This window comes from Wasmannia auropunctata, unplaced genomic scaffold (genome assembly GCF_000956235.1).
Source record: "Wasmannia auropunctata unplaced genomic scaffold, wasmannia.A_1.0 LD336092.1, whole genome shotgun sequence".
NCBI lineage: Eukaryota > Metazoa > Arthropoda > Insecta > Hymenoptera > Formicidae > Wasmannia > Wasmannia auropunctata.
Window position 1 is genome coordinate 1,504,596 of NW_012026798.1, and position 25,062 is coordinate 1,529,657.

Genomic DNA, 25,062 nt, shown 5'->3' on the forward strand with positions numbered 1-25,062 from the left:
CGGCGCGTTGATTTAATTATATATGTGGCAGTTTTTCCTCCGCGCCTACGATTTCTCTTATGTCGTGTGATTCATAATTATTTTATTTATTTATTTTATTTATTCTGTTTATATAATATATAATATAATATAATATAATATCGTAAAATAATATGTAATATAAATAAATTAATATTTATAAAAGCTTATTCTATGGCTCGCCAATAAATGGCAATAATTTAATTAGCTTTATATCCATTCATAGTCTTGATGCTTTTCAATTCTGGATATCAAAAATACCGGATGATTCTGTATATACGGAATTAATACATAGATAAAAATTGTTCGAAAAATATTTGCGCACACGAGATTATCGATAATAAAAGATTATACGCTTAACACAGAGGCAATGTCACCGCGATTGTTTCAGATAACAAAGGTATACGTGATATTCTTTACGATTTTTTTTTTATTCCTTAACAGTTCACCTTCAACGGTATAATGATTCATGAAAAATTTAAGCGAGGCGCGAGAGCGATCGATTATTACGCGAGTTAGCTGAATTGGATTCTCAATTTATGTACTTTGATTTTGTGAGAGGTCGATTGGAGAGTTGAAGGATTGGAGAATTGTGAATGAAATGTATATAAGGGGTTGAATAATAAACCCGTTATCGCCACAAGGCTCTTAATACATTTACGCGCAAGCAGGGAGTTGGGATCAGTATTATTCACATAATTATCGACAGAAGACAGGAGTATTCTGACAATACAAATGTTTTATTATCTCGGCAAGAATAAATTACTTCAACTCTTCTCGATCGTTGTGTCGTGTAACATAAACGAGGAAAGAAGTGGGGATAGACAATCGTTAGAAATCTTAACTATATGCTCGAGAGTTTATCGATTAAAACGGCTCGAAGACCGAAACAACATTAAGTTCGCAAAACTTCTCTAAAGTTCGCTTACTGACGCACGGAGTTACTCAGAACTTAAACAGACGGAGAAACGAATCGTTCACTTCTAATATACACGCATGTATACTGATATGTTAATATACAATAGATAGGAAAATGAGAAAAGGTTGCTTTTGAGTATTTCAATTTCAACTCGGGGCGTCGGCTTTAGATTCTTCTCTCATTCGGGATGAAATCTATATACACTTATCACAAGAAGTACAATAAGTCATTAAAAATAAAAAAAATCAAACTGGAACGGCAAGTTCCTACATAATATATAACAAATTTTTACACTTAGCTCTTGTAAAACGCGCGCATATAAATTTTCTCTAAACTCGATCCTGTATTAATTACAAATTCCCGACGCACGTAAAATCGCGATTTTTATGCCGTTATCTCGGAATACACGCTGCACTCGAATCTCGATGACATTTAAGCTCCGAGTCCCTCCTCAAGCCGCCCATCGTCCCACTTACACGCTTATTAATGCTAATTATTAATACAGTACTCGCCGTTTCTATAAAAAAATAATTATCGTCGATAAGAAAGCCTGCGGTGATTTCCCCGATTTGATCAGCGTTCCGCATTGTCAGCCGTTCGATTTGTCGGAGTCTTTAAATCGCGTCATTTTGGAGCTTGCTCGGCAAGGGGGAATGCGCATCCGCGCATCTATAGTCGCCAGTTGCGTTGGACGCAAAGGGTTTAAAAACCTAAAGGGTAACGCTCGGCCTCGGTGGCAGGGCGACTGGAGAAAAAAAAGAAAAGATATAAAGAGAACAGATATGTATCCACTCCTTCGCATTGCGCAGCGGCGTGGATCTCGAAGTAACGTATCGCGTATTTTCCTCGGAATCGCCTTTAACAAATGTACTGCATAGAGTCTCGACGATTGATACAATCGCTCTGTCAGCCTGTCACAGCTTCTTTGTTTTTTGTTTGCTACCACAATGCGGTACGCAGCACGTTACCCTCCCCGTGAAAAAATTTTACAAAGACGCTCAACGGCGTGCCGCGCTGCACGTCCGTTTTTTCCTTCAACCCTTCAGCCGGTAGATCAACCCTTTGCGCTGCGAAGCGTCAACCCGGTTTCTATCATCCCGTGTCTCTCGTCTACATTAATAATGATATAACAGCATTACGTTATCGTGTAGTGTATAATCTTTAACAATAGGTGTTATTATTAAATTATTATAACAGTAATCGACGCACTATGAGAGACAATGCTAATACGGTGTTATTATACTTATAATAATAATAGCAATAATTAGTATTTCTAATATATAATGTATCCCCAGGAAAACCCGCACCCCATCATTCACGCGAGATCAGTGGCGCAAAGCTGCTGCTTATATTTGTCTTATCTAGGTCCCTCGGTTAATTTATTTCCTTTAATCGCACCGTGCAAGCGTGATAATATAATTCTCAATTTCGCTGTCCAATAATTTGTTGGATAATCTTGCGATTTTATTTCTATTTTCTCATCAATAAATCAATCTGGAAGTGTCGAGATGGCAAATCTTTCAGTCGGCGTCGACGGACAAATGTTTTTCTCAAATTAAGGTCTGACCGATCGTGCCGTTGTTGACAAGAGCATCGCGCGTTTTCGAGCGCAAAGTGTTGGCTCCCCATTTATCCGCGGCGAAGGTGTGTCTTCAATGAAAAGAAACGCGAGTTAATCGTGATATCAAAAAGTCGAAGCGGACGGTGCGACGAGCTCGGCTCGTTCATGCCACTAATAAGCTATGGATGGACAAAGCTATCGGTTGAAGGGTCAACTTTCCTCTCGAAGGAACACATGGCGTTCGGGAGAAAATGTTTTTTTGCTATAATAGAAAGCGAATGATGCTTCTCGTGTTCGACGCCCTCCGATCGCACTTGGTACGCTCGAAACGGCGAGAGACCGACCGCGCGTTGCTCCACAGAGCTTTCCACATTCGAAAAAAGGTATTTGGAGTATTTCCGAAGTATGGCAAGTTCCTCGGGCGAATCTCGGTCGATCTCTGAACACACCAGGCTTCCCGTCTCGTCTCGAGCGTACACCACGAAGAGACTGCAAATTAATCGCAGCGTTATCATTAAGATACTACTCAGAATGAGCAAAACTACGCACTGACTCCGTTAGTGTCTGAAATTGTGACGAAACAAAAAAAAAATGGAAAAAAAAGAACGAGATGTGTGTGCGTACTCCTTTCGTAATTCATCTTTATTTTCCTCGATTATACGTTCGCGCCAGTCGAATAGTCACGAGAATTCTTACGCGTTGAATGTGATGACGTTAAATAAATGAACATGAAGTACCTTCCTATGATGACTACGAAAAACTAGTTTGCCTTACGGGTCTTATTAAAACTCGAGTTACAGCTGTCGAAAAAGGCAATTCGAGGTGCGACGCGATCATTCGCTCTCTCGAGCATTCGGCGCGATTTTTTTTCTTTCGACAGCACGTAAAAAATCGTATCAACTAATGGCATTAGTTTACTAGCAATCCGAGTAACGAGCAAACGTTACTCACTCTTCCTCTTTCATCTTTTTTCTGTACTTTTTTTTCCCCTCGTATTCGCGTATTATAATCATCCGAATCGATAGCGGAAGAGATACGAAAGCAGAGAGAGAGAATTGTTTTCTTCCTGATTATAAATAAAGACATATATACCTGAAGATATTTGTACTAAAAACATAACTCCCGCGCCGACTCGCGGGAGTTAGAATCGTTTTCTACATTCTGCGCAGGATTCACTAGCACACCGAGAAGGTCCTCGTTAAAAATTGCTAAGGTGCACGTATGGAGTGCGTGGAAACAGTTGTATGCCGGTAGCTAATGGATTGAACAACCCGTTTTTAATTTTTTTTCACGAGGAATAAATAATCTAGCAACAGCAAATAATCTAATTCTGCGTACAGTTTGAAGCTCATAGCGCTCGTAAAAGCATTATTCGTCCTTGTTGAAAAATTGATGTGATAAACAAGGATGAAATGATTTCAAGAGCGCTGCAAACGTCAAAGCGAACGCAGGGTAAGTGAGAAACTATATTCTTAAAATTCCATTTTTTTTTTTAGGTATTCAGATTGTTGAAAATCGTTAGATCAACGAATGAATTAGATCTATGGATTCCTAGATCTTTACATACCTACATTCTTAAATACTTAGACTTTAATGCTTGGACGTATAGAAACTAGAACATTTAAATCTTTGCGTGTCTAGCTTCTTTAAAGCTTGGACTTTTCGAATTTTTAGATCCTTAACATTTAGATTAAAAATTACTGATATCGAATAAAGTTTGGAAAAGAGCTCAAATATATCAGATTACAGATTAATCTACTTAATTGAATAATGTATTCGGAATCTCCAAATAATTTTTTCATTGAAGAAGAATCGATTTCAACAATCAAAACATCCCAATTTCTTTAACAGTATCCGGCTACACTTTTTCCGACACACTTTTTGTATAACGCCCGAAAAAATATACCGATTGGAAAAATATGAAGAGTAAATCGGATAATCTTTCTTCGCACATCACATGTTATATCGATAATTTAAAATTTAATAATCAATGTTATCCTGTGATTTGCAAGTAGAACTTATCGAAATCTCTGCAAGTTTTATTGTTATTATTAGACATGGCTAGTCTGAGTGTTTTTTTTTTAAGTGCAGAACACAGTCACACAATAGGCTATATCGTATAGTTATATCTAAAGCTAAATATTGAATGCAGATAATGAGTCCTTTGGCAAATCTCAGAATAACATTGATCGTTTTGATTCCGGGTTATTTTTTATACCGTAATCTGCATAACGATCCGTATAAGAGCGTTACAAAGTACAGAACGAATCATCGGTAATATTTCGGCCTATCAACTACAGCGTTATTATAAATTACAAAAAAGTTATCTCCCTGTCGTCGCATGGCGTAGAATTCTTCTTCTTGGTGATCCTCTTAGTTCGCCATCAAAACCACGAGAAGAATGGCTTTTTAAATGAAAAGCATCAAAGGCAATCCTTTGCCGCCTCGTCTTCCCCATAAAACTCAGATAGAGGAGCCGGTTGTCCACACATCACGCCCGAGACGCCGTTTGGTTTTACCGAATGACCGAAACTGTTCGCGCAGGCACTGAAATCCTTAGTTATCTCATTAATCTCTATGCTCTCCTCGCAGTTGGTCGGCAACTTCATGTTTGGTACGGAATACATGTCGCCGGCAATATTGTTCTTCAAGAACGATGTGGTCGTTGATGGTCGGTTCGAGTAATAATCCTAAATCAACGATATTCGAATTTATACTTCATATTTTCGGAGTGAAAATTTCATTATACATTCAGATTCAATCATATACTAGTTCAACCATAAAAAATTAATGTATATTTCGAAGAAAATATGTCTTTTCAAAGATACTAATTTTAGATTTAATAATAAATTTTAAAATAAAATAAAATTATATATAAAAAGATACATATAAAAAATATGTAATACTTGCAGATTGTTTAAATTATTTTTAAAGTTACTGAGGACTTGCATATACTTTAGATATTTTTATGTATGTTACGTATTAATCTAAAGAGAATTACCTTATCTGTATTGAGGGGAGTGGAGATTTGTGTTTGTGGTGTTTGACTGCAGTGTGCCAAGGCTATCAGCTCTTTCTGACTTTCTCTAGCGTCCACTAAGAATATACTCTCCTTCACTTCTTTCGCATTATATTCATCGATTCTGAAAAGCAACATTCAAAACGTAAAATATATGCGCACGAGGATTTCTCAAGTGAGACAATTATTATCTCAATATCTGCAAGCTTAATTATTGACGTTTAAATTGCATCTTTATTTACGTCGCATTACTTACTTATCGTATATAACCGCATGCAAGCCGAGTTTCTTCAGATATTTGATGGTATCCTTATCATTGTTATCGTCGCCCCAGCAGAAGATAATTAATCCCGCGTCCTTGACTAACTTGACTTGAGACGGATCCCGAAGTATGTCTTCGGTATGGACGTTAATTCCTAGGATATCCGCGGCTAATGCGTGTCTCATGGCCATCGGTACCGTTTGGCATCTCGGGTCGTGATAAGTCGGATACTTCGACGTAATGCCTTGCGTTAGAAATACCACTGGATACTTGTTCTGTTTGAGACGGATCATTGCGCAGATATCCGGGTTGAACGAAGAAAACACGATTTTCCGGTCACCTCCGTATTCTAATACCACCTTCAGAATAATATCTAGATACATGTTGAGATCGAAGGGATGATTGAGTTCGAACGTGCCGTCCTGGTGACAAGAACGAAAAAATAAACTCAATTATATTAATTGTTATTAGAAAGGCTAATAAAAAAATATTATTAAAAACACCTCTCACCTTCAATTGCATGGTCCATTTAATTTCGATATTGCAACCAACATGTTGCTCCAGCTCTTGCAGCACCGTTTGCAGCGTAGGAAAGGGTTGATGATCTTCCAAATCCTCGTCGAAGAATCTCGGATTCTTCTCGCGGCCTTCGGCCACGTGATAGACCTGAAAGAAAAAGCTCGCTAATAAAATACACGTATCACGCATGGCATTCATTTAATTGACAAGAGTCGACAAAGTGTAGCTCATATTGTCGTTGACATAATGAATGTTGAAAGCAAGACAAAACAACCGTACTGGCTTTATGCAAATACATCTTGTAATTTCGTGCCGTTCGTGACATACATCAAATATTATTATCGCATGCTATTATCGACGAAATTGTACAAGATGTGCATTTCGGAAACATTTTTGGAAAACTGAGCTGCCGGAGGACAAGTATAAGAAAAAAATATATTATTACATCTTTTTGCTTTTTTTTATAACGTTTGAAAATATATTTTTAATTTGCTTATTAATTTTTTTTCTCGTATCAACTCAGTCTTGAAATCCCTCGCACTCTGAATGAGGGATTTAATTTAAAGTGTGAGCATTTGTATGTAGTCATAGGGGGTGAAACTGGTGATTGACAATTTTATTACGAATACAGAATATCTAGAAATATTAGAAGCCACTTCATGAATGTTACTTTAGCCGTATTTTGCGTTTGCGTAATGATTTTACATTAAATACTCTTATCACTTGCTATAAGCTATCAGACTGAATGTTCATCAAATAATTTTGTTTTCAGAAGTAATTTGCGACTCTGAATAAAACTCTGAAAATGTCAAACTAATCGCGGCACTCAGTTATAATCTGTTTATCAGGAAGTTCTGCTATCAAGAGTCACGTAATTCTCGCAAGTATAAGTTATATTAATTTAAAGCCGTTTTTTAGTTGTAAATCTGCTAGCAAATTTTATTATCAAAATTCATGTTTGGAGAAAAAGAGAAAGCGCGAGAGATAAATTTATAGATAAACATTCAATTTTTATAGCTTCTAAGAAAAGCACAACCTGGCATATTGAGAAAGACTATTATTCTTCATAATAGCAATAGTTGTGCACTTGAGATATTGATGAATTTGATTGCTTGAATAGCTTTTGGAAAAAGCATGCAAGTCGAATGAATACATTTTGGTTATACATTTTGAGTGACGAATTAGGCCGGCGCAAGCGATATAAAAGCTCACCAGTCTGTTAACCCCCTGCTCAGCTTTATCAACGAAATAGAGCACCTTACCCAACGAGTCCCTCGGGTAACAATAATCCTGTTGAATATTAAAAAATAGACAAATACGAAAGAGCATGTCATTTCTTGAATGTGGTGTGTGAACTGATGAACGTTTACGTACGACATACTCCTGCGTAGTAATCTACTTTTCTTTTATTAAGACGAAGTAGTAATTTACTTTTCCTCTATTAATTAACATATAAAAAGCAAACATTGAAACACAAAGCATTCCCGTAGAGATGTTTCCCATCGTCATTCAACTAGTGTTACATGACCAACTAATGGATGCATTTGTTAATTAAGCCAGCGGAAAATCGTGATTAATGAAAAATATAATCTTTTTTAAGAATTCAAAGATTCAATAATTGCATAAGTATAATGTTAAATATATATGTAATCTAAAATACAATAAATATAATCTTCAACATACATTCAACATTTTTTTGTTTTGTACCGGTTTTTTTTAAATAAGATAGATAAATACATGTTTTCAATACGTTCTTCCATCGGCTTAAATAATCGTATATCCCAAGAGTACAATATTAATCTCTAAACATAATTTAACATACAGTCATCATTTTCAATAAATATTAGTTCGTATTATAAAAGTGTAATAAAACAGAATAAAACATACATATGTACATTCAAGACTGTGTGAATTGTTAGACATGAATTGTAATCATATACTAATTATCAACAAAGTTAATATATGTTGTTAAAATATAATCATAATATAATATAAATGTAAAAAAACAAGTGTATATAAAAATACGTTTAAAAATGCAAGAAATGAAAATGTATGCACAAGAGATATCAAAAGTCATAACTAATTAATACCTTGAGTAAATGAAGTTGTTCTAATGTAAGATCCTTCACGGGTATCTCCAGCATGTCCATAGCTTCAATCTGCTTCTTACGCTTCATCGAGATGGATACGTAAAAGTCGTGATAGATCACAGGTATAAGATCCTTCGACAGTTGGACATCGAACTCGACCATGTCCGCACCGTGATGCGACGCGGTCTTCAACGATGCGACTGTGTTCTCGCGCACGTTAGCACAGCTATAAGAATTTTAATCCCAAATTGGGAATATATAGCACATCTTAAAAAAAAATTGTCAAGATTATAAGAAAAAATTATAAAAAATTATTAAAAGATTAAAGAAATTATTAAAATTTAAAAAATTATTAAAAGATTATTATAAAGATTATTAAAAATTTAGATACAAATCAACTCACTTCTTCGTTTCGAATTTGAAAGATGTGCCAAGGCCTCTGTGTCCTACGTCTAAGCCTGACCAACGCTGCTCCCAACGCTTCGCGTATGAGATGCTCATATCCCATGGATGATCCGGTATTGGTTTTATGACGACATATTCCACTGTCAATTGGCCTGTAATATAAGAGCTTATTGCGGATGGAACAATAGAATAGATTACTATTGTTCACAATGTAAATTAAAATCAATTAATTGACTTCAAGGCTCCTGATTACTCAGTCAAGAACGCCACATTGGTGGTGGTGACATTATATCGCGATAGGAATTAAAACCTTGTTCATCGTACTAAGGCCTGTTCTACAATATGTCATATGTCGATGTCATAAGTCATAAGTCGTAAGAATTCTGCAATATATTGTATGCCGGTATCGTAAGGAGTAAGAATTGATCAATTTACAGTCGAATGTCAAGAGAATATTAGACTGTGATTAATCGATTCTTATTGCTTTCAGTATCGGTATGACATATTGCAGAATGGACTTTGCTGTGAAAAATGTTGACAACAAAATATTTTCTTGAATGCCATTTCGTTGTATGCTTAATGATAAAAATGTGATTTGTCTCGTACTTATCAAATTCGTAAAAAAGTATGAAAAATAATACTATCTTTGAATTTTATACGTAAAAGTATATTTATCATTTCTTTTAACAGTTGTCAAATCGTGTTTTCTTGCCTGAACATGCTTCATTTCACGTGCCTTTTACGACGTGATTTTTACTGACTGCCAGAGGGGAAGAATAGTTTCCATCCATTTTTATAAGTTTTTTAAAGCGACCCTATTTTTTATTTCATCAAAATTCTTTTTATTAAAAAATGGCATGCAAGAAACTTTTACGTGTCATTTCTTGCGTCATCACGATTTCAATATGGCCGAGATAATTAATCAGGAGCCTTAAATCGTTTAGCTTTCTGATAAATTTTTAACGGAATCAACAATCAATGTCATAGTTACAGTTTATATATTATACTATGTTATATAGTTTAAACAGAATAAAGTCTAAATATGATACGTACTCAAGAAATCATTCTTTAAGCCACACAGTGATATTAAATGTTTAATTTGTAATAATGAAATAAAAATATCTTCATTTTATATTTGTTACAGTATTTTTTTACTTACCAATGGGTCTATGTTTTGTACTAGTAATTGGTATGGTGAGAAGTCCAACGCTAGGTTGCAAAGCACACGGCAAGATGTAGCTGAAACCAATGTGATTTGGCGGTTCTCCTGGGAAACACCTTGAGCTGTACACGTAGTAGTCCACTAAGTACCCCTGGAAAAACAGTCTACTTAGTGCTTCATCGAAAAGACCCTAACACTTTGAACAACACCAATATGTTTCTTTCAATACAATTTTAGCTCATCCATTTTTCGTGCTTGCTTCAATATTCGATCACGTTCTTTAATTAAGGACAGGCAAAATAAGAGCAAATAATAATTTTAGTCTTTTGTTTCAAAGAATTTTGTTTCTTTCTTTGCCATAACAGACGATTTATATTGTTTCGAAAATTCGTTCGGCAAGATATAGACATTAGCACACGAAATATTCCTTCAGCATACATCCAATTACGTAAACTAAAAGTTGCCCGAAGCTTCCGGCGTAGAAATTTTGAATCGTTGGTAGGCAAGAGCAACAAATTTCTGGTAATCTAGCAATGAATCGGATCAATAATTGCTAAACGTTGTACACTGCCTGGTGTGACGCGTATTCCGCAACACCTGCCGAGATCAGTTCAATGTTAAATTTCGACAGAGCGAAATGTAGAGATAAAAAGAGATTAGAAAGAGCAAGTCAGCAACGTTTGCAATTCATATTCAGACGATTCTGACAGCATAGATTCTGGCATTGGCCGGACAGCGGTGACACGTACGGTACAGAAGAAGTCGATCAGAGCTAGAAAATATTAGTAGTATACTAAAAGGATATAGGAGTGATGGGAATCTCACCATTTTCGACGCACACAGATGGATATGAGATGTGATAGCGTTGATATCGCAACATTTTTAGGAGTTTACGGAACGGCTGCGACTCGCGTAAATCGAAAAACAACGGGCATAAAAATGTAACGAAAACAAGGCTCGATCTCTATCTGAAATTCCAATTGAGTGCAACTACTTGGTGTACACATTAGTCGATCAATGCATGCTTTTTTTTTTTTAAAGATGAAACGAAAAGCAATCGCGAGACGATTTACGAGAGGCGTACCGAAGGATGGGTCTGGTAAGGTGAAACGACAATCAAAACCATCATATCTCTGTGTGATGTCATGTGACACAGATGTAAAGTGGTAGACGATGCTTAGCATCGAAACATCAGATTGCAAGTTAGCATCATCATTTGCACCGGAGGTCTTGCTTTTGTACAAGTTGAACAGGTCGTCTTCGTATTCCTCGGGACCGGACACCACGCGATCACGTCGCTGCTGGCATTTCCGAGGAGGGAGATAGCTGCTGGACAAGTTTAATTATCGTTTACCAAGTAATTTGAACAAGTCGCGCGAGGAGACGTGGCCGGCCTACTCGTGGTCTACTGAAAACTCACATGATATGGTCAATGCGTATTCTTTCTTAGTGTGCTCAGCTCGTTTTGTGAATCACATCGCTAACCAGTAATTTATTGCTCTGCCATGCCAACGACTTTCTCGTTTTTTCCAGTCATGTCGCACGAGTTCCCTCGAAAATTTGAGCGCGCCTAAGTAATTTTGTGAAAGGTCAAATAAGGGGAACGTCGGTGTAAAATTTGATTTTTCGTCGTAGAATCGAGATATATCATATTGCGGCAATATCGGAAAAATGGATGTGATATCTCTGGACGCATGAAACTACAAATTGATATGAAGAACAAAAAAAAGATCGCATTCGAAAGTGTACCAAAATCGCAAGCAATGCAAGCAATAAATCCCAGCTTTCACATAATAGTGTATACATGATGCCGTGTGTCGAGAGACTATCTACATGGAAACTTACGATTGTTTCAGGATACCGAACGGCAACATTGAAGATTAAAAACTCGTCTTCATTGTAAGGGCGGCCGAATTGCTCCTGGAACGTGAATCTAGCCTCTTCATCATTCATCACCTGAAAATACACGTGAGGCGTTGTTCGACATAACTTGTGATAATAATGTAGTAAAATATTTAAAATCAACACCTGTAGCAATTTCTGTAGTAAAAAAAAATATTTAAAATTAACACCTACAGCAATTTCTGTAATACTGGTAAAGGCGGGTTGATCAACAATATCTTGTGTATCCATAGAAAGACTATCGTCTATACAGTCGCCTCCAAACTGTTGCAGTTCTAAAGAATTATGCCTAACTAGATTTATAGGTGTCATCTGTAACATAAGTAAAGTGTCAGTTATCTGCTTTGAAAATATTTTATAAAAAGGTTTAACATAATATCTCTGTTTTAATGTATTTATTAGTTTTTCAAAATAAACAGTTCATAAATTTTTTCTTTCAATATTAAAACGTAAAAATTCTTTAAAAGTAGAAATACTAAACAGCACAAGAACAATACCTTAATATGAACTTGTTTATTTTGCAGCCGATTCTTCCACAGTTTAGTAGGATTGTTAAAAAGTTTAAATTGTATCACAGTTTCATCTGTCAGCCAACCTCGTTCGATTTTGTGGTAATTATTGTGATAGCCAAATTTGTCGGGATCTGGCAATGTGTTGTCATTGTCAAAATTGCTTGGTGCTGCAAAATAGATTGTTTGATTACACACATAGTTTACATTTGATTTATATTTTTAAGTATTATATGCTCTGTTAATTTATTCTCCTGCATATTGCTTGATACAACTACATCGGCTTTAATCATACAAAAATATAATGGATAGATATGTACTATTTTTTTTAATTAATCGTGGTGTCATATGAGTTTCCCATCTGCGGATAATCAGAGTTTTGGCTGAGTTTTTAGTGCCGTTCGATTGGCAGATGACAGCTACAAAATATCGAAACTCGATATTTGCGTCGATGGGAAGTGCAACCTTCTGCGAGAATATTCGCCCGTCACTGGAATATATTTGCAGTGTAATACATAATGTAATAAGCATATGTCTTTATAGCTTAAAAAAAAGAGACAAACGTTTTGTCTTTAAGCAAATATTTGTAAAAGTACAAATATAAATAATTGCCATTTATTACATATACATTTCTCTTTTATCGCTTTCAAATTATTAAATAAAATCAGTTGTTTTCTAAGCTATTAATAGAATTTAATACAAATATAAATTTTTTTATTGTTTTGACCAATTGATATAATTAATATATAGGACGCCCAATATAAATTTTTCTGTACGTAAAGAGACGAAGAAAATAAAAAAAAAGAATGAAGATATTTTTAAGCTTTCAAACTTCACAATTGAGATACTATTTCTTTTGTATACTTACTCTTCAAAGATACCATCAGCTGCATTATCTCCATCTTCGCCATAGAATTCCCCGCTACTGTTGTTATCTAACAGTATAGGAGATTCCCTCCGACTGCTATGTTCCTGCGACATTTGGATGGCCTGATTGTGATTCCAGGCACCCAATTCAGGTAAATTTCCAACCACATAGACCACTTCATTTTTCTCCAGGTTGGGTACCTTTAGATTTAAAGCAAATGATAAATGAGGGTAAAAATATTCGTTTTTGTTTCCTTAAAATTGAAATTTCGGGAATTATCTGCACGAAAGGATTGAAGAAAAAATTTCACCAAAAATTACCTGAACTCTAAAAATCCAGTCTCTTTTAGACTCCTTCATGTCGGAACTTTCTGCGACCGCCACTTCGGTGATGATAAACTCACGTGGGGCTTGTTCAATTTTTTTCTTGCTTCTTCGCCCTAAAAAAATGTATTCAATGCATATTACTATGTGCTTTTTTTAAAATTACATTTCTTTCATTTTTTATATTTTAAGATATGAGTTACGTATTTTGTTCAGTTAATATTATAAATTTTTTAATGATTCTTTTTATTCAGTTACAATCAACAATTTATTTATTGAAACTTGGAAATAACATACAATAAAACTCATGACTTGTGACTTAATGTTTACAACATTCTTCATTCAACTATTTTTTTTCAAAATGCAGTAACCATTTAGTTAAAAAAATCTAACAAAGATAAAAATAATACATATCTTTTTTCATTAATCTGATTAATACTGATATAATATTACTGTAACACATTATTATATAATGCTTCATTTCTGTAATAATTCTGTAAAATCATATCAATAATGATACAAATAAATTATATCTTTAAATTATATTGTAAACAAAACTCAAAAACAATCATATCAGCGTAAGCAAAAAAAATATATACTTGTCAGAAGAGTCTGAGAAACGTTTAGTTAAAGATTCCCACAGTGAATCAGGTGCATGACTAAGCAATGATAAACATTTTATGATGCAAGTCCGCCTACAGTTATTATATCATATTTCAGTCCCTATTTTCTGACTGATAGATCAAATGACATACGTTCTATGAATTATTTGACCAACAGACTGAATTCCATATAAATATTCAAATATAATCAGGTATGTATTTTTAAAAATTCTTTGGAATGTTTTAAGATGCTTATTAGCATCACTACTAAATTGACGATCAATTTCAGTACATTTCAGTTCATTACATACTATTTCAGTTTATGACTGTGTTCAGGTTACAATTAGGTCCGAGAATCGGCGCGCAGTTCGTAGAACTGATGAAAAATGTATTTAAAAATTTACATACGAATAATATTGAGAGAACCCAAGATCCAGTTTCGATCGTATTTGACGTTTCTCTATTTATCTGTTCACATAGGATGCTTTCCATTTAGCGACACAAGTCGACGCAAGCGTCATTTTATCTTTTTTCAATACCTAGTGACAACAAAGATAGAATATAATACTTGTGTCGCTAAATGGAAAGCACACATAGTGATCTAATTGTAAGTTTAACTTATTGTTTGTATATGTTAATTTTATTAGAACGAGTCATCTACGAAATGACCGGATACCTCCCGCGCGCTCCTGTCAATCTTCAAAATATTATTAAATATAAATAAATTAAATATAATATTGCCAGAAAATTATAGACTTAAAAATGTCCCTCCTCACAGCGCAATTGCGAATTCATTTTATTCCCTCAGATATTCTGGGACAAAAATCTCATTGATATTAAGAGCCCTGTTCCTTGTAGCCGTACTCTCTTTCATACTTTCTGTATGTATTTATGTATAATTAAAAAGAAATAAATATGTAATTGGATGCTAGAGTGAGACAGAGAGAGGCAAGGTGAGAAGTACTAAAGGTCAAGCTACAAAGAACGAGTGCTTTTCAGCGCCGACGTGGCTCGCCGTGCCTCGTGGGATTATTTTTGCACGACGTGACGACAGTCATCCTTGTCCCTGTGCGATCCACGATCGACGGAGGCCGACGTTTTTCCCCTCTCCTGACATTCTCGGCACGCGACGGCACGACGCAACACGAACACAAAGAACGATATAATTGGATTGGCGAGCTACTTTCTCCGCGGAAGCGCGGCGATTTAACGATCGAGGGAAATATACGCGCCCGTGGTAAGCGCGTGCGGTGCCGCGTACGCGTGCCCATATCCGTTTTCTCTCGCAATAACGCCTAGTCTCTTTTATTTTTATTCCACCCGAGAGACACGCGCGCTCGAGGATATTAACTTTCAGGCGAGTGACAAGCGAACAGCGGCGTTCGAAACGGCGTATTATTTATTATCGTTATCCGTAAAACTTCAGGAGGCTGGATGAATTCCTTCTCTAGAATCTAACGGTGAACTCGGGTGAGGCGAATTTTCGCTCGAAGGTTTCCACTGATGCAACAAACTGTACTTTGTACCCCGAGGCAAAACGGGAAAGCTGTCAAAGTGAAAAAAAGAGAACGACGGCCTGCGCTCTCTCGGACGAGTGTTTTTGCTCCACGAGAGCGGCTCTCTTTCTCTCTCTCTCGAAGGATTTCTATTTTCACCGAAGAGATTTTCCTCGGAACGTCTCACGAGGATTTCCCTTTTCCTCGTGATAACAACGGCCGGGGAAAACACAGTGCTCCAACAATGATAACGCGTTATTACTTACGACGTGGAGGAGCCTCGGCTCTCGGCGATCTCCCAGTTTTTTTTTCAGAAGTCTCTCGGCTGTCCTCGCGCGACCCCGTCGCCGCTTGTCGCCGTTCGACCGCTCGCGTTATTTAACGAACGCCTGCGGCAGTCGTTCCGGATGCTTCACGGTACTCGACATAATCGTGACGCGACCGTAGCTCTCGCCCCGCACGAAACGCGATGCACTGCACGCGCGGCGCGCTGACATGGAAATGCACAGCGCAACGATGGCGGAGACGACGACGACGACGACGGCGCGGAGAGAGACCTTCGGTCGTGCTCGGTCGGTCGGCCTCGTTCTGCCTCGTTCATAGACAAAACTATCGACTGAGAGGAAGGGGAGCAGTGCGGAGCAGTGCGGAGTATGGACTGTAGGGGAAGGGCGACTTCCGACTTCAGGGCGCCAATAGAAAAATTTGTTCCGAAAGGTTAAGAAACTTGCTGTCCGCCGAAGTCCCTAGAGTCAGCAAATTTCTGCAATCGGAGACCATATGAATTCCCTATTAGGCGCCAAAAATTATTCGTTCGAAGCACACCGCGCAATTCGCATTTCGAATCGAACATTTAAAAATATCATTATTAAGAGCCCGCTTTATGCTTATTTCTATCTTAATGTATCTTCATTTCTATTGAGGGAGTCGAGGGTGATCAAATTCTGATTAATTTAATCGACGATTAACATGTCAATTATATAAATACTTATTATACCGTTTTGTTAAAGTTAACAGATGGAATTATCTAATTTTTACACATAAAAAGTTAAATTAGGAATAACATAAATTGTATACAATTAAAAATGTCAATTAAATTAAAGCCGATTCAAGGGAGTTTAAGTCGAAAATTATTGCTATAAGAAAATGATCCCAGCAAAGAATAATTTTTATTATAAAAAAAAATATATATATATAAGAATATGTATAATAATCTATGTACGTTGCTGTAACATTTAGGTATATATACATATATTGTAGAAATATAATATTATATATAATGTTGCTGCAATATTGCTGCAGTTATAATATTTATAATATAATCTGTGTTTACTAAGGACGTATATATATTATGGTCTAATGGTTTGAGTAATAACAAACATTTAAATATATTACATTCGAAATATTTAACAGAAATGGAAAGTATTAACGATATTATATATATTTAAATAAGAAATAAAAAGAATGTACAAGATAAAAATAAATTCGAACAATTATATAAAAAAAAGTGACCCAAAGAAGTGGGGTAAAAACTTAGAAACTTCATTTAATTAACTTCAATTTATCAAAATGTAATACATAATATATAATATATATATACATCATTTACAAATTAACTTATCTTTTTTATGTAATTAAAATTGATTAAATTAAAAGTTTCTAATTGATATTTCATTCATTTAAATTTTCTCGTTTCTTTGGCCTGCTTTGTATTATCTTCAGAATATATGATTATTTTTCTAAACCGTACGTATTATATTCTTACAAACCATTTGATTCCCTTTCAAGTCATGCACTTTAAATAATTGCCGACCTCTTAGAATGAGATAGATTATTGCGGAAACGAAAAGTTTCTCGATGTTATTTGAGTCTGGTTGGAATGTTAATGTTAACGTTCGAAACAGGAAAGCATTCGTTACAAAAACCGTATGCATTAAGTGGCAGGGGGAACCGCTGCGTATTTGAGTAGGAAAACGTGATCGGCATACAACGATCGACGATATGAAATAGGTAATATTATACAAATTTATTTCGTGTTTTTGACTGCAGTCACGCTTCAGAGACATTATTAGAAAATTTTTTTTTAAGTGCGACACAGTATGTTCTTAAAAATGTAAGAATTTAACAAAATATTAATTAGTTTATGTATCTTATGTTAGAGAATATTATTGCTTCATTATTAATTAATCAATTAATCAATTTAATGGATTCAGAATTCTTTTCTTCAATATTACCGTATAATTAATACCAATACAAATATTTATTATTATAATTATATATATAGTGTATATATGTGTGCGTGTGTATGTATATAAATTTCAATATATATATGTATAATATTGGATTTTATAATATTTATAATGATAAAAATGCAAACATATTTAATATATTGTAATTAATGTATACGAAAATTGAAAACATGTGACACAAATGGATTATTCCTTCGTCAACATCTTCAATTGCGACTTGTAAATTGTATTACAAACTATAATCATATTTGCCAAGGAGAACAAAAAAATCCAAATAATATCAATTTGACGTAACGTTGATCGAATTTGCGTCATTTAAATGCGTCAATATTACGTCAAATTGATATTATTTTGACTTTTCTGTTCTCCTTAATTGAGTTATAATACGTTCTACGTGTTTATAGCGTCTGAATGGCCGTTTCACATGTTTTTAATATTTTCCTCTGCAATCTTCTTAAGAGACCAGGATGTAAAAAGATAAGTCACTCATATTGCAGCGTTACTACAAACGCTAGAAAAAAATATCTATAAAAAAGATTTTACTTTTACGAAACAAAAAGATTCGGTCGACGAGATGGTCCTCGTCTAACGTTATGTATATATATGTGTGCGAAACAATATTTATACTTTTCTTCAATTTCCTAACAATTAGCAAATAAGTGCTTAATGAAAAATTCAAGCTTAAGTTCTCCTATACGTCTCTGTTTTCTGAAGGAAGAAAAACAATTTCCGCACGTGTGCGACGCGTGTGGCGGCAACAATAGTCGCGTAAGACCTCCTCCTCTCAGACGGTATTTGTGATGTAAATAAAATAGGAGCGCAATGAATACGTTGAACCAAGCCTTCATTCCTCATGCGTGATGCGCACGTAACGTTTACGCGCGTGACATTGCGAATTAGTTTGCGTATAATGCGAGCGGTTTGCTTCGCCGATCTAAATCGAAAGCGTATACCGAAATGCCGCAGATGAAATCGCAGCTGCGGCCGCGTGGCGCAGCGTGTGTGTTCGCGTGATAAGAGCGTATATAGTATATCGAATTATGAGCGAGGGGTGGAGAGGGGGGGGCAAAAGTGGCGTGAAGCGAAGGATCGTTAAGGTCGATGTGACATCTCTGCGAAACGTTTCCGGGAAATTCTACAGGAAGTCTCTAGGAAGGTCTCTTTGCCTCCCCCTCCGCTCGTTTCCCCTTGGAATTCCTAGCGTGATAATATATACACTGGAATCACTTAGAAAGTTTAGATTTCAACACACAGAGACGCAAACATCTAGATACATTTCCTTCGCAAATAATATCGAAATAGATAAGCAAAATCCAGAAAGAAGTGGAAACAATTTTTCTTACACAATGGCACGTGTCTGAGATATTCCGACTTTATCTTTGTGAAATTTTTTAGATGTTATATCAAAATTTGGAAAATTTGTGTTTTAAATTTAACACATTAATGCGTGTCTGAAATTTTTGTATTAATTTAATTACAGGATGAATATGTTAGAAAATAAGATAAATAATTTAAAAACTTATTACAACAAATTTAATATTTTGACAGAATTTAGAAGCAAAGGGGAAATGTATTTCTTCGATAAAATTAATATTTATATTATGCTAAATTAACACATACATTTCATTCTTAAAATTTACGTTTTAAAATTATTTTACATTATTTTTATGTTGTTACTCATAGATTCTATTATTTATAAGTTTTAAGAAATGTTGAATATTGAATATTGAATTTAATACAAAATATTCAATTAACACAATTATTATGTTAAGTTATATTAAATTAACACTCGAGACGTGTTAAAAATTGAACACAAAAATTTGTACAAAGACCGGTTAAAAAAATTTTTAACACAAAATGCTTTTTTGCTGTGATACCATGTAAGAACAATTTGAAAACGCAGAAATATTGCAAAAATGCCTTTCAATTGATGTTCAAAGAATATTAATTTATCAGATCTATATGCTTTATGGATACCGATTTAATATATTAATATCCGAAGTGCTCTTACAGTTTCATGACTGAGCGTTTGCGAGACCCTCATGACTTTCGCGTTTGTTAGCGTCAACTTTATTCGAATCACCGGCGATTCGTCGATGACGTCCGTAAATTTTCATCACGCTTTTCTTTTACGGAGTGATGCAGCGGAGCGATGTGTCCGAGTCATTGCGATTGATCAAGCGCATTACGGCCGCTCTTTCAAGAACAATTTATCACCATTTACGCATTATGCCGCGACGTCTAATAATATTTGCCATCGTGCTGTTACGCGCATCGGCTTTACGTCAAGTGTCGGATTAATTGTGGGCACGACATGCAGGCGGGATCGTATTTTTCGCGAGTGCTATACACTAACGAGTTATACAGCACAAACACGTCAGATATCGGCAACTCCGAACGTCGGCGACCGATGCAACGAACAAACAGCGGTTAATCATGTTTTCGAGATGTTAACACATCTTGCTTGCCATTGATAATCATATAATGGCATAATTAAAAAGCCGAGTTAATCACATGTTTGCTTTTGTTTTGCACAACATTGCATGTATAAAATATTATTTCTGTATCATTTTATTACAGCAAAAATGTGAATAACACGGTAAAAAAGAAAGCGGGAGATAAATACTTTTGAATATATTATTTTGCTGCATTTTTCCCTTTCTTTCTTTTCTCTCTTTTGTTAAAAAAATCTGACGTATAAAAAATTTCGCGGAGGTACAGAGTGTAAAAGTTTACACGTGTCTTTACCAACATTTTAGAATAAAACAAAAAGAACTGTTTAAGCCAATATAAAAATTATATAAAATATGGATCACGAGAATCAATTGCGAAGATTCTCTGTTGAAGTTATAAGTACTCGAGACTCTAATTAAAGCATGAGCCCCCTGCTATCTGCTATTTGAAGTCAGTAAGCTCTCTCTTATTTTGAGTAGCTTGTGTAACATAGAACAGCTTGTATATAATATTGTAGAGCCCCTGTCAGGGTTTCTGTCCGATTTAACGCTGTTGAAATGCCGAGAAAAACATTGGCACTTTTCCGCGGTTTATATACTTCACTCGCTATTTATACAAATTATATAGCGAGGTATGAAATCTCGCGACGTCGATAATATCCGGTTGTTTTGATACCTTGAGCGAAACTCGTTATAGAAATTAAAAAAAAAAAAGAAAATAAATTTCTGTTGCATCATCTGTTTTCGATATATCTGCTTTAATTATTTTTATTTTGTGATGCAAAATGTTATATTTATGCGAACAGAAACATTACACGGTATTTTGCATCGTGTGCCACGCCTTTCACAATGCGTTTCTGATTTAGATCTTTTGCATTTTTTATACGCAATTTAATGCGTTAAATCGTACTGTTACCCCGTTTTTGGGCTCGATTAGTGAAAACTTGAAATTTTGAAAATTTGAAATTGCAACGGCAAAACGATATATCCGTCTGAAAAAGTTTCTCTTCGTATCATTAACTAATAATATAATTATTATTTTTTTGTACATAAAACATAAAAAGTTTGCAATACATATATATATATATATATATATATATATATATATATAGTTTATAGAATTCGCCCACTAAACATTTTGACCATTACATAATTGTTGAACGTTGAAATTGTTGAATATTATATATTAATATCTCAGCAACAGCAAATGTCCTATCTTTATGACGGTTCAAAGGAACGTTTCATTTGTGAGATTTTTTGCAACGTAACAGGAATGTGTCATTATGCGAAATCGATTGCTACGTTGTACGTATAGTAACGTTACAAATAAAACATTTTTCTGAAACATTCTAGAGGCAGGACATTTAATGTTATCGAGATGTTAATATGACATTTCGACAACGTAATGGTCAAAATGTTTAGTGAACGGAGGATATCACCTATAACATCTTAAGTTATACCACAGTTGCAGATCGTATTATACACGCAAAAAGAACTTAATAAAAAGTTGAACTGAGGCTATTGTAGTTTCCTTTAGCGGGAGTTCATTTTAGAGTTTTTTTTTTCATAAATTATTAGCTTAACGAATATGCGACCATTCAGTCTTTGCAATACATCCTTTAAATTCATTAATTCCGTAACGCTTGCTGTGTAATTATTCATTGTGTCTGAGAGACTATATCTCGAAAAATTCTCCAGGCAGAGAGACGAAAATTTATACGGTATTTGAAGCGCAACCGTATTGTCTAAACTCTATGGTTTAAACTTTTACGTTCACGCTGACAATATTTTTGTAGAATGCTTTATAAAGAGCATTCTTCCTTTCTTTGAAGCAAAAGTATTTCGATATAAAGATATCAGCACATATAAAGATATCAGCATAGAATTTATGTTCGAAACTTTCTCTAGCTCAGTTAAATATCTTTTCAAGGCTGCTTCCAAATTCTTTCGCAGCGTGAAAGAAACGAATTTTCATTTAAGAAAAACGATAGAATTAGATAAAAAGAAGAAATATCGAGGTAATTAAATCCTATTTTTTTATTTAAATATCGTATTTCCGATCGTTCGATAATATCCTTTATCTTCTCAAGATTTTCAAGATTAGATTTATTTATCGATAAAGAATTTATTTCTTGATTTTAATTTTAGATTTTCTTGTATTTTTAAAATAATATATCATTCCGTGTTTCTCGATTGCATTATATAAGAATATTTTTCTCTCTGATAACGTCAATTCACATCGATATTGAATTGTGCTTTGTTAATCGAATTAAATAAGTTGTTAATTAAATGAATCCAATTGTCTGTATATACTTGTTAATTTTTATTTCTTTAATATAAATAAATATCTATTTATAAAGTATGATTATCCAGATAAATATTTAGTTGTAAAATTAAGACATAATTACAGACAAAAAAACGTGTTTTTTCATATCTATTTCATATTAATACAAACTCGAATTTGAACAATTTTAATTCTCTTGATGGAATTACAGATCTCGAATCTATTAATTCTGTCATCCCTGATTATATTAAGCGAAAAATTTAGAAATCAACACGGATATCCGTATTTATCTCGTAATTAGAAGAATAACACGCCGGGGGATTTCGGAATATACGCTGTTATCGCGACAGACGGATTACGCACAGTTGGGAAAGTTGTTTATAACGCGATCAGCTGCAGGCTATTTTCTCATGACTGTTCAAAGTCCACCGCGAGAAATTCGTCCTCGTATTTATATAGCGCGTCAAAAATTGCCTGTTCGAAACGTATAACGACGCACCGAAGCGTGTGACAATTGCGCCAATAAACTCTGTTTTTTTTTTGCGGTTTTGTACGTGCCTCTTTCCCAATATAATTTTTGTATAAAGATACACGGAGAGAAAGGAGATGCGTCTCAAGATCGTCGCGCTCGATCTTCCGAGAATACATACGTTGAATTTCGCTCAATTGTCCCCAATTGTCTCTCTCTCGCGCATCGATAGTTTCTCCATGCAATTTATCTCCCTCCCCGCTCCCCCTCATCCGATCTCTGTACAGCTTCCGTCTCACCTGCAGAAAGTGCGGTCCCGCGCGCACGTGCTAACTTCCGGCAGGCTGCATTGCGCACCAAGCTGCGACACTGCAATCAATCATCGCCGATCTCTTCGATCCGTCGTCGCGTTGAGTTCGTCCGATGTCCGTTTTTCCTCCCTCCCTCCGGGAACGAGTCGCGGACGGATTTGTCTCTCGATTTGTCCTCCGGAATTGAAATCGCGAATCGCGAATGCGAATGCAAAAAAAAAAAAGGAAGAAAGAAAGAAGATATAGAGCGGATTACCGATCGCTTGGAACGTGTATCTATACGCTCCGGCGCGTACGAACGCTCGGGTGCTACTAGGCTTTCGCTCCTCGATCGCTTCATTCGTACGCTCGGCATTCCGCTTCCCCTCTGACCCTCCACGTCGATTACCCGGTCGCGACGTTGATATTTCTGTAGTTACGTGTCTGTATCCATAGGAATAAATCGGGCCGACCTATAGGGCCGCCTATAATGTATATAGAACGCGACCGTGGACACCGAATGGTATCGGCGAAACAGTTCCGGTGTTACGAAAATATACCGCGACATCTTCCCCGGAATGCCGCGGTGGACGTCGATATATTGACGTTCTCCGCTGCAGTCGGAAGAAAGACCACCTCGATGCCTCGGTATCTTGGTGTCGGATAGTATCACGTCGTGCGATCGTATCGCGTATCGTCATTAGATTATACCTATATGTGTGTATTCCGCTAAAAAATATCGCGCACTCGATCTTTTCTCGCTCCGATTTTCGGAGCTCCGCGATTCGATAAGATTGGAATTAGAGCGATGCAATACCGATAAGTTCTATTGTACTCTTTTTGCAGCTACAATGCACACTTCGAAATATGCTTATTTACGACGCGACGCGCTTGTTTTCCGACTCTTGCTCGGGCGCGCTTATCAAGGGAAAAATTCAGCCGCATGCCTTCGCGCACATTTATCTTCGTTTTGCGCGATACTCAAGTGCCGATAACGAAGCTGCGTCCATTCCGCTTGGTGTTAGTGTTCCGACGCGCGTTGCATCATTTACATCCGTGTCTTTAGAAGATTACGAAGCCGTCGCTATCTTGAAAAACTGTATTGCAAAAAAAAAAGAATACCAAGTAAGACACAACATGAGTCACTATCCTCGAGAGCCTGTCTAATGATTTCCGATTATTAATCATTAATTGGACATTGTAAATGTATTCTTCACTAATTTACACTGGTAATTGTCGAATCAGTGATTAAAACATTTCACGTCGTTATTTTTTCGCTGCGTATGACTCAAACGATCGAGCAAACCTTTTATTTCTCAACAGAATTCAGAATCGTTTTAACAAGTTAATTAAAAAATTAGTTTTTTTATTATTATATTATACTGATAAAATGGAACAGATATGTTTTACATTCTGACGCGTATACCGTATTTATATTGCTAATAATTTTATTATTTTTAACAACGGTAAGCAGCAGATTACTCGTCGCCGCAGTAAAAAATGGAAATATTATATTAGGTGTGAACCATGTGGTTGCAAATATACGTTTCGAGAAAGAATTACCGTCCGATAAATAGGTTACCCAGTAATTAAGAAACTCGCGAATTACTGTCAATTAATTAATAATTTGACAACACAGCTTGACAGCTGCCGATAGCAGTA

At 35.6% G+C, this 25,062-nt stretch overlaps 1 protein-coding gene across 3 annotated transcripts; it reads right to left on the minus strand.

Annotated features, from left to right (window-relative positions):
• Positions 1 to 737: 737 nt before the first annotated feature.
• Positions 738 to 23,754, minus strand: LOC105462916 (glycerophosphocholine phosphodiesterase GPCPD1-like). 3 transcript variants are annotated; one of them, XM_011709833.1, is made up of 15 exons: positions 23,410 to 23,754; positions 13,555 to 13,673; positions 13,235 to 13,434; positions 12,687 to 12,856; positions 12,355 to 12,536; positions 12,032 to 12,169; positions 11,801 to 11,911; positions 9,953 to 10,106; positions 8,792 to 8,945; positions 8,389 to 8,614; positions 7,511 to 7,588; positions 6,290 to 6,445; positions 5,774 to 6,201; positions 5,500 to 5,641; positions 738 to 5,188 (listed from the first exon to the last, which is right to left on the minus strand). In XM_011709833.1, exons 2-15 carry the CDS (start codon positions 13,591 to 13,593, stop codon positions 4,922 to 4,924), a joined length of 2,445 nt encoding a protein of 814 aa, XP_011708135.1. In that variant the 5' UTR covers positions 13,594 to 13,673; positions 23,410 to 23,754; the 3' UTR covers positions 738 to 4,921. The 3 variants fall into 3 exon arrangements, with proteins under 3 accessions (XP_011708135.1, XP_011708136.1, XP_011708137.1); XM_011709834.1 differs by lacking the exon at positions 23,410 to 23,754 and adding an exon at positions 15,922 to 16,245; XM_011709835.1 differs by lacking the exon at positions 7,511 to 7,588 and having other exon boundaries at positions 23,410 to 23,753.
• Positions 23,755 to 25,062: the final 1,308 nt, after the last annotated feature.

Bases quoted from the DNA above. Each gene is read 5' to 3' on its own strand.
- LOC105462916 (XM_011709833.1), bottom strand. From the start codon at position 13,593: ATGAAGGAGTCTAAAAGAGACTGGATTTTTAGAGTTCAG. The intron at 13,435-13,554 runs GTAATTTTTGGT...TTAAATCTAAAG, and splicing joins ACTGGATTTTTAGAGTTCAG to GTACCCAACCTGGAGAAAAA. The intron at 8,615-8,791 runs GTGAGTTGATTT...AAATTCTTATAG, and splicing joins TTCAAATTCGAAACGAAGAA to CTGTGCTAACGTGCGCGAGA.